Below are 10000 nucleotides of genomic sequence, written 5' to 3'. Positions count from 1 at the left end.
TCTGACCTCTAACCTCTCTGTGAACTGACCTTCCAGAAGGTGTCTCTGACCTCTGACCTCTCTGTGAACTGACCTTCCAGAAGGTGTCTCTAACCTCTCTGTCAACTGACCTTCCAGAAGGTGTCTCTAACCTCTAACCTCTCTGTCAACTGACCTTCCAGAAGGTGTCTCTAACCTCTAACCTCTCTGTCAACTGACCTTCCAGAAGGTGTCTCTGACCTCTAACCTCTCTGTGAACTGACCTTCCAGAAGGTGTCTCTGACCTCTAACCTCTCTGTGAACTGACCTTCCAGAAGGTGTATCTGACCTCTAACCTCTCTGTCAACCGACCTTCCAGAAGTTGTCTCTAACCTCTCTGTGAACTGACCTTCCAGAAGGTGTCTCTGACCTCTAACCTCTCTGTGAACTGACCTTCCAGAAGGTGTCTCTGACCTCTGACCTCTCTGTGAACTGACCTTCCAGAAGGTGTCTCTAACCTCTCTGTCAACTGACCTTCCAGAAGGTGTCTCTAACCTCTCTGTGAACTGACCTTCCAGAAGACGGTGAGGAAGTGCATGACGTAGTCGAAACATGACGGGAGACGCTCTTCACCAGAGTCTTCCTCATCCTCGTCTCCTAGGGACAAGGGAGGGAGGAGCGGGGGAGAGGAGGGAAGAGAGAGGGTAGAGGGAAGGATAGACGTGTGATGGAGTGATGAAGAGGAGCAGGTATTGGAAGGAGGTATAGGGACAGTGAAGGGAGAGATGATGGAGTGATAGAAGAGTGATACAGAATGGAGGGATTGTGATGGAGGAGGGGGACAGAATGGAGGGATTGTGATGGAGGAGGGGGACAGAATGGAGGGATTGTGATGGAGGAGGGGGACAGAATGGAGGGATTGTGATGGAAGAGGAGGGGGACAGAATGGAGGGATTGTGATGGAAGAGGAGGAGGACAGAATGGAGGGATTGTGATGGAAGAGGAGGAGGACAGAATGGAGGGATTGTGATGGAGGAGGAGGACAGAATGGAGGGATTGTGATGGAGGAGGAGGACAGAATGGAGGGATTGTGATGGAGGAGGAGGAGGACAGAATGGAGTGATTGTGATGGAGGAGGAGGACAGAATGGAGGGATTGTGATGGAGGAGGAGGACAGAATGGAGGGATTGTGATGAAGGAGGAGGAGGACAGAATGGAGGGATTGGGATGAAGGAGGAGGAGGACAGAATGGAGGGATTGTGATGGAAGAGGACAGAATGGAGGGATTGTGATGGAGGAGGACAGAATGGAGGGATTGTGATGGAGGAGGAGGACAGAATGGAGGGATTGTGATGGAGGAGGAGGGGGACAGAATGGAGGGATTGTGATGGAGGAGGAGGACAGAATGGAGGGATAGTGATGGAGGAGGAGGACAGAATGGAGGGATTGTGATGGAGGAGGAGGACAGAATGGAGGGATTGTGATGGAGGAGGAGGACAGAATGGAGGGATTGTGATGGAGGAGGAGGACAGAATGGAGGGATTGTGATGGAGGAGGACAGAATGGAGTGATTGTGATGGAGGAGGAGGACAGAATGGAGGGATTGTGATGGAGGAGGAGGACAGAATGGAGGGATTGTGATGGAGGAGGAGGACAGAATGGAGGGATTGTGATGGAGGAGGAGGACAGAATGGAGGGATTGTGATGGAGGAGGACAGAATGGAGGGATTGTGATGGAGGAGGACAGAATGGAGGGATTGTGATGGAGGAGGAGGACAGAATGGAGGGATTGTGATGGAGGAGGAGGACAGAATGGAGGGATTGGGATGGAGGAGGAGGAGGAGGACAGAATGGAGGGATTGTGATGGAGGAGGATGGAGGAGGAGGACAGAATGTGATGGATTGTGATGGAGGAGGAGGACAGAATGGAGGGATTGTGATGGAGGAGGAGGACAGAATGGAGGGATTGTGATGGAGGAGGACAGAATGGAGGGATTGTGATGTAGGAGGACAGAATGGAGGGATTGTGATGGAGGAGGAGGACAGAATGGAGGGATTGTGATGGAGGAGGAGGACAGAATGGAGGGATTGGGATGAAGGAGGAGGAGGACAGAATGAATTGGGATGATGGAGGGGACAGAATGGATTGTGATGGAGGAGGAAGAGGAGGACAGAATGTGATGGATTGTGATGGAGGAGGGGGACAGAATGGAGGGATTGTGATGGAGGAGGAGGACAGAATGGAGGGATTGTGATGGAGGAGGACAGAATGGAGGGATTGTGATGGAGGAGGAGGACAGAATGGAGGGATTGTGATGGAGGAGGAGGACAGAATGGCAGGATTGTGATGGAGGAGGAGGAGGACAGAATGGAGGGATTGTGATGGAGGAGGAGGAGGACAGAATGGAGGGATTGTGATGGAGGAGGAGGAGGACAGAATGGAGGGATTGTGATGGAGGAGGAGGAGGACAGAATGGAGGGATTGTGATGGAGGAGGAGGACAAAATGGAGGGATTGTGATGGAGGAGGAGGACAGAATGGAGGGATTGTGATGGAGGAGGAGGAGGACAGAATGGAGGGATTGTGATGGAAGAGGACAGAATGGAGGGATTGTGATGGAGGAGGAGGACAGAATGGAGGGATTGTGATGGAGGAGGAGGAGGACAGAATGGAGGGATTGTGATGGAGGAGGAGGAGGACAGAATGGAGGGATTGTGATGGAGGAGGAGGAGGACAGAATGGAGGGATTGTGATGGAGGAGGAGGAGGACAGAATGGAGGGATTGTGATGGAGGAGGAGGACAGAATGGAGGGATTGTGATGGAGGAGGAGGAGGACAGAATGGAGGGATTGTGATGGAAGAGGACAGAATGGAGGGATTGTGATGGAGGAGGACAGAATGGAGGGATTGTGATGGAGGAGGACAGAATGGAGGGATTGTGATGGAGGAGGACAGAATGGAGGGATTGTGATGGAGGAGGAGGGGGACAGAATGGAGGGATTGTGATGGAGGAGGAGGACAGAATGGAGGGATAGTGATGGAGGAGGAGGACAGAATGGAGAGATTGTGATGGAGGAGGAGGACAGAATTGAGGGATTGTGATGGAGGAGGAGGACAGAATGGAGGGATTGTGATGGAGGAGGAGGACAGAATGGAGGGATTGTGATGGAGGAGGAGGAGGACAGAATGGAGTGATTGTGATGGAGGAGGAGGAGGACAGAATGGAGGGATTGTGATAGAGGAGGAGGACAGAATGGAGGGATTGTGATGGAGGAGGAGGACAGAATGGAGGGATTGTGATGGAGGAGGAGGACAGAATGGAGGGATTGTGATGGAGGAGGAGGAGGACAGAATGGAGTGATTGTGATGGAAGAGGAGGAGGACAGAATGGAGGGATTGTGATGGAGGAGGAGGACAGAATGGAGGGATTGTGATGGAGGAGGAGGAGGACAGAATGGAGGGATTGTGATGGAGGAGGAGGAGGACAGAATGGAGGGATTGTGATGGAAGAGGACAGAATGGAGGGATTGTGATGGAGGAGAAGGACAGAATGGAGGGATTGTGATGGAGGAGGAGGAGGACAGAATGGAGGGATTGTGATGGAGGAGGAGGAGGACAGAATGGAGGGATTGTGATGGAGGAGGAGGAGGACAGAATGGAGGGATTGTGATGGAGGAGGACAGAATGGAGGGATTGTGATGGAAGAGGACAGAATGGAGGGATTGTGATGGAGGAGGAGGAGGACAGAATGGAGGGATTGTGATGGAGGAGGAGGGGGACAGAATGGAGGGATTGTGATGGAGGAGGAGGACAGAATGGAGGGATTGTGATGGAGGAGGAGGACAGAATGGAGGGATTGTGATGGAGGAGGAGGACAGAATGGAGGGATTGTGATGGAGGAGGAGGACAGAATGGAGGGATTGTGATGGAGGAGGAGGAGGAGGAGGACAGAATGGAGTGATGGTGATGGAGGAGGAGGAGGACAGAATGGAGGGATTGTGATGGAGGAGGAGGAGGACAGAATGGAGGGATTGTGATGGAGGAGGACAGAATGGAGGGATTGTGATGGAAGAGGACAGAATGGAGGGATTGTGATGGAGGAGGAGGAGGACAGAATGGAGGGATTGTGATGGAGGAGGAGGGGGACAGAATGGAGGGATTGTGATGGAGGAGGAGGACAGAATGGAGGGATTGTGATGGAGGAGGAGGACAGAATGGAGGGATTGTGATGGAGGAGGAGGACAGAATGGAGGGATTGTGATGGAGGAGGAGGACAGAATGGAGGGATTGTGATGGAGGAGGAGGAGGAGGAGGACAGAATGGAGTGATTGTGATGGAGGAGGAGGAGGACAGAATGGAGGGATTGTGATGGAGGAGGAGGACAGAATGGAAGGATTGTGATGAAGGAGGAGGAGGACAGAATGGAGGGATTGTGATGGAGGAGGAGGACAAAATGGAGGGATTGTGATGGAGGAGGACAGAATGGAGGGATTGTGATGGAGGAGGACAGAATGGAGGGATTGTGATGGAGGAGGACAGAATGGAGGGATTGTGATGGAGGAGGAGGGGGACAGAATGGAGGGATTGTGATGGAGGAGGAGGACAGAATGGAGGGATAGTGATGGAGGAGGAGGACAGAATGGAGGGATTGTGATGGAGGAGGAGGACAGAATGGAGGGATTGTGATGCAGGAGGAGGACAGAATGGAGGGATTGTGATGGAGGAGGAGGACAGAATGGAGGGATTGTGATGGAGGAGGAGGAGGACAGAATGGAGTGATTGTGATGGAGGAGGAGGAGGACAGAATGGAGGGATTGTGATGGAGGAGGAGGACAGAATGGAGGGATTGTGATGGAGGAGGAGGACAGAATGGAGGGATTGTGATGGAGGAGGAGGACAGAATGGAGGGATTGTGATGGAGGAGGAGGAGGACAGAATGGAGGGATTGTGATGGAGGAGGAGGACAGAATGGAGGGATTGTGATGGAGGAGGAGGAGGACAGAATGGAGGGATTGTGATGGAGGAGGAGGAGGACAGAATGGAGGGATTGTGATGGAAGAGGACAGAATGGAGGGATTGTGATGGAGGAGGAGGACAGAATGGAGGGATTGTGATGGAGGAGGAGGAGGACAGAATGGAGGGATTGTGATGGAAGAGGACAGAATGGAGGGATTGTGATGGAGGAGGAGGACAGAATGGAGGATTTGTGATGGAGGAGGAGGACAGAATGGAGGGATTGTGATGGAGGAGGAGGAGGACAGAATGGAGGGATTGTGATGGAGGAGGAGGAGGACAGAATGGAGGGATTGTGATGGAGGAGGACATAATGGAGGGATTGTGATGGAAGAGGACAGAATGGAGGGATTGTGATGGAGGAGGACAGAATGGAGCGATTGTGATGGAGGAGGACAGAATGGAGGGATTGTGATGGAGGAGGACAGAATGGAGGGATTGTGATGGAGGAGGAGGGGGACAGAATGGAGGGATTGTGATGGAGGAGGAGGACAGAATGGAGGGATTGTGATGGAGGAGGAGGACAGAATGGAGGGATTGTGATGGAGGAGGAGGACAGAATGGAGGGATTGTGATGGAGGAGGAGGACAGAATGGAGGGATTGTGATGGAGGAGGAGGAGGAGGAGGACAGAATGGAGTGATTGTGATGGAGGAGGAGGAGGACAGAATGGAGGGATTGTGATGGAGGAGGAGGACAGAATGGAGGGATTGTGATGATGGAGGAGGACAGAATGGAGGGATTGTGATGGAGGAGGAGGACAAAATGGAGGGATTGTGATGGAGGAGGAGGAGGACAGAATGGAGGGATTGTGATGGAGGAGGAGGACAGAATGGAGGGATTGTGATGGAAGAGGACAGAATGGAGGGATTGTGATGGAGGAGGACAGAATGGAGGGATTGTGATGGAGGAGGACAGAATGGAGGGATTGTGATGTAGGAGGACAGAATGGAGGGATTGTGATGGAGGAGGAGGACAGAATGGAGGGATTGTGATGGAGGAGGAGGAGGACAGAATGGAGGGATTGGGATGAAGGAGGAGGAGGACAGAATGGAGGGATTGTGATGGAGGAGGAAGAGGAGGACAGAATGTGATGGATTGTGATGGAGGAGGGGGACAGAATGGAGGGATTGTGATGGAGGAGGAGGACAGAATGGAGGGATTGTGATGGAGGAGGACAGAATGGAGGGATTGTGATGTAGGAGGACAGAATGGAGGGATTGTGATGGAGGAGGAGGACAGAATGGAGGGATTGTGATGGAGGAGGAGGACAGAATGGCGGGATTGTGATGGAGGAGGAGGAGGACAGAATGGAGGGATTGTGATGGAGGAGGAGGAGGAGGACAGAATGGAGTGATTGTGATGGAGGAGGACAGAATGGAGGGATTGTGATGAAGGAGGAGGAGGATAGAATGGAGGGATTGGGATGAAGGAGGAGGAGGACAGAATGGAGGGATTGGGATGAAGGAGGAGGAGGACAGAATGGAGGGATTGTGATGGGGGAGGAAGAGGAGGACAGAATGTGATGGATTGTGATGGAGGAGGGGGACAGAATGGAGGGATTGTGATGGAGGAGGAGGACAGAATGGATGGATTGTGATGGAGGAGGACAGAATGGAGGGATTGTGATGGAGGAGGACAGAATGTGATGGATTGTGATGGAGGAGGAGGACAGAATGGAGGGATTGTGATGGAGGAGGAGGAGGACAGAATGGAGGGATTGTGATGGAGGAGGAGGACAGAATGAATGGATTGTGATGGAGGAGGAGGAGGACAGAATGGATGGATTGTGATGGAGGAGGAGGAGGACAGAATGGATGGATTGTGATGGAGGAGGAGGAGGACAGAATGGAGGGATTGTGATGGAGGAGGGGGAGATAGGAAAGAGGAATGACATCAAGGGGAAGGAAGAGAATCATTTTAATTTATTACACATTGAGTAATATTTCATAACAGCAGATGGTTGTATTTCATAGCTACGTCCTGTTTTTCAGTGTGTTTAATCCACTCTAACAGGAACATAGACTCATACCTCAACAGAGGTTGGTAGTCTGACAAGTACTGTGAGTGACTGGCCCAGTTCCCCACGGCCAACACCAGGCCTCCATGGAGGGTAGCTGGGCAGGGGGCTAGGTGGGACGCAGAGCCGGGTGCTGGCAGGAGATTAGACAGGCCTAGGTATATATAGGTGGGTGTTGGCAGGAGGTTAGACAGGCCTAGGTATATATAGGTGGGTGTTGGCAGGAGATTAGACAGGCCTAGGTATATATAGGTGGGTGTTGGCAGGAGGTTAGACAGGCCTAGGTATATATAGGTGGGAGCTGGCAGGAGGTTAGACAGGCCTAGGTATATATAGGTGGGAGCTGGCAGGAGATTAGACAGGCCTAGGTATATATAGGTGAGTGTTGGCAGGAGGTTAGACAGGCCTAGGTATATATAGGTGAGTGTTGGCAGGAGGTTAGAAAGGCCTAGGTATATATAGGTGGGTGCTGGCAGGAGGTTAGACAGGCCTAGGTATATATAGGTGGGTGTTGGCAGGAGGTTAGAAAGGCCTAGGTATATATAGGTGGGTGTTGGCAGGAGGTTAGACAGGCCTAGGTATATATAGGTGAGTGCTGGCAGGAGGTTTACCTGTGCTGACTGGTCTAGGAGCTGGTGTTTACCTGCACTGACTGGTCTAGGAGCTGGTGTTTACCTGCACTGACTGGTCTAGGAGCTGGTGTTTACCTGTACTGACTGGTCTAGGAGCTGGTGTTTACCTGCACTGACTGGTCTAGGAGCTGGTGTTTACCTGTGCTGACTGGTCTAGGAGCTGGTGTTTACCTGCACTGACTGGTCTAGGAGCTGGTGTTTACCTGCGCTGACTGGTCTAGGAGCTGGTGTTTACCTGCACTGACTGGTCTAGGAGCTGGTGTTTACCTGCACTGACTGGTCTAGGAGCTGGTGTTTACCTGCACTGACTGGTCTAGGAGCTGGTGTTTACCTGTGCTGACTGGTCTAGGAGCTGGTGTTTACCTGCACTGACTGGTCTAGGAGCTGGTGTTTACCTGCACTGACTGGTCTAGGAGCTGGTGTTTACCTGCGCTGACTGGTCTAGGAGCTGGTGTTTACCTGCACTGACTGGTCTAGGAGCTGGTGTTTACCTGCACTGACTGGTCTAGGAGCTGGTGTTTACCTGCACTGACTGGTCTAGGAGCTGGTGTTTACCTGCACTGACTGGTCTAGGAGCTGGTGTTTACCTGCACTGACTGGTCTAGGAGCTGGTGTTTACCTGCACTGACTGGTCTAGGAGCTGGTGTTTACCTGTACTGACTGGTCTAGGAGCTGGTGTTTACCTGCGCTGACTGGTCTAGGAGCTGGTGTTTACCTGCACTGACTGGTCTAGGAGCTGGTGTTTACCTGCACTGACTGGTCTAGGAGCTGGTGTTTACCTGCACTGACTGGTCTAGGAGCTGGTGTTTACCTGCACTGACTGGTCTAGGAGCTGGTGTTTACCTGCACTGACTGGTCTAGGAGCTGGTGTTTACCTGCACTGACTGGTCTAGGAGCTGGTGTTTACCTGCACTGACTGGTCTAGGAGCTGGTGTTTACCTGCACTGACTGGTCTAGGAGCTGGTGTTTACCTGCACTGACTGGTCTAGGAGCTGGTGTTTACCTGCACTGACTGGTCTAGGAGCTGGTGTTTACCTGCACTGACTGGTCTAGGAGCTGGTGTTTACCTGCACTGACTGGTCTAGGAGCTGGTGTTTACCTGTACTGACTGGTCTAGGAGCTGGTGTTTACCTGCACTGACTGGTCTAGGAGCTGGTGTTTACCTGCACTGACTGGTCTAGGAGCTGGTGTTTACCTGTGCTGACTGGTCTAGGAGCTGGTGTTTACCTGCACTGACTGGTCTAGGAGCTGGTGTTTACCTGTGCTGACTGGTCTAGGAGCTGGTGTTTACCTGCGCTGACTGGTCTAGGAGCTGGTGTTTACCTGCACTGACTGGTCTAGGAGCTGGTGTTTACCTGCACTGACTGGTCTAGGAGCTGGTGTTTACCTGCACTGACTGGTCTAGGAGCTGGTGTTTACCTGTACTGACTGGTCTAGGAGCTGGTGTTTACCTGCACTGACTGGTCTAGGAGCTGGTGTTTACCTGCACTGACTGGTCTAGGAGCTGGTGTTTACCTGCACTGACTGTGATAGCCTCCATGAACTGTTGTCTCCAGGAGTTGGTGCCCACCACCAGAGCCAGGTTCGTCTTCTTGATCAGCTTGTCCACTGTGTTCTGAGGGAAAAGGCACATAGGAAATACACTCAGCTGCATCCCAAATGCACCCTATTCCCAATCTAGTGCACACTTTTTGTCCAGAGCCTTGGAGGCTCCCTTGGTGGGCCATGTATTTAACTGATTATTATAGCATCTCAGTTTGGACCAATCTGGTTACAGCTGGGGGTTGGCTTATTATTATTATTATTATTATTACAGTTTGGACTATACCAATCTGGTTACAGCTGGGGATTGGATTATTATTATTATTATTATTACAGTTTGGACTATACCAATCTGGTTACAGCTGGGGGTTGTATTATTATTATTATTATTATTACAGTTTGGACTATACCAATCTGGTTACAGCTGGGGATTGGATTATTATTATTATTATTATTATTATTATTATAATTATTACAGTTTGGACTATACCAATCTGGTTACAGCTGGGGGTTGGCTTATTATTATTATTATTACAGTTTGGACTATACCAATCTGGTTACAGCTGGGGGTTGGATTATTATAATTATTATTATTACAGTTTGGACTATACCAATCTGGTTACAGCTGGGGGTTGGATTATTATTATTACAGTTTGGACTATACCAATCTGGTTACAGCTGGGGGTTGGATTATTATTATTATTATTATTACAGTTTGGACTATACCAATCTGGTTACAGCTGGGGGTTGGATTATTATTATTATTATTATTACTACAGTTTGGACTATACCAATCTGGTTACAGCTGGGGGTTGGATTATTATTATTATTATTAC

General features: G+C 50.9%; 1 protein-coding gene across 2 annotated transcripts in view; it reads right to left on the bottom strand.

Annotated features, from left to right (window-relative positions):
* Positions 1-10000, bottom strand: part of LOC115125510 (sodium/calcium exchanger 3-like) — a 189970-nt gene that overhangs the window by 5472 nt on the left and 174498 nt on the right. For both annotated transcript variants that reach the window (XM_065025925.1, XM_065025926.1), the window contains 2 exons: positions 9138-9237; positions 530-615 (listed from right to left, as the gene is read on the bottom strand). In XM_065025925.1, the coding sequence (XP_064881997.1) occupies positions 530-615; positions 9138-9237 (186 nt within the window). The remainder of the gene's footprint in view (positions 1-529; positions 616-9137; positions 9238-10000) is intronic.

This window comes from Oncorhynchus nerka, linkage group LG12 (genome assembly GCF_034236695.1).
Source record: "Oncorhynchus nerka isolate Pitt River linkage group LG12, Oner_Uvic_2.0, whole genome shotgun sequence".
Lineage (NCBI taxonomy): Eukaryota > Metazoa > Chordata > Actinopteri > Salmoniformes > Salmonidae > Oncorhynchus > Oncorhynchus nerka.
This window is presented reverse-complemented; position numbering and strand designations above follow the sequence as displayed.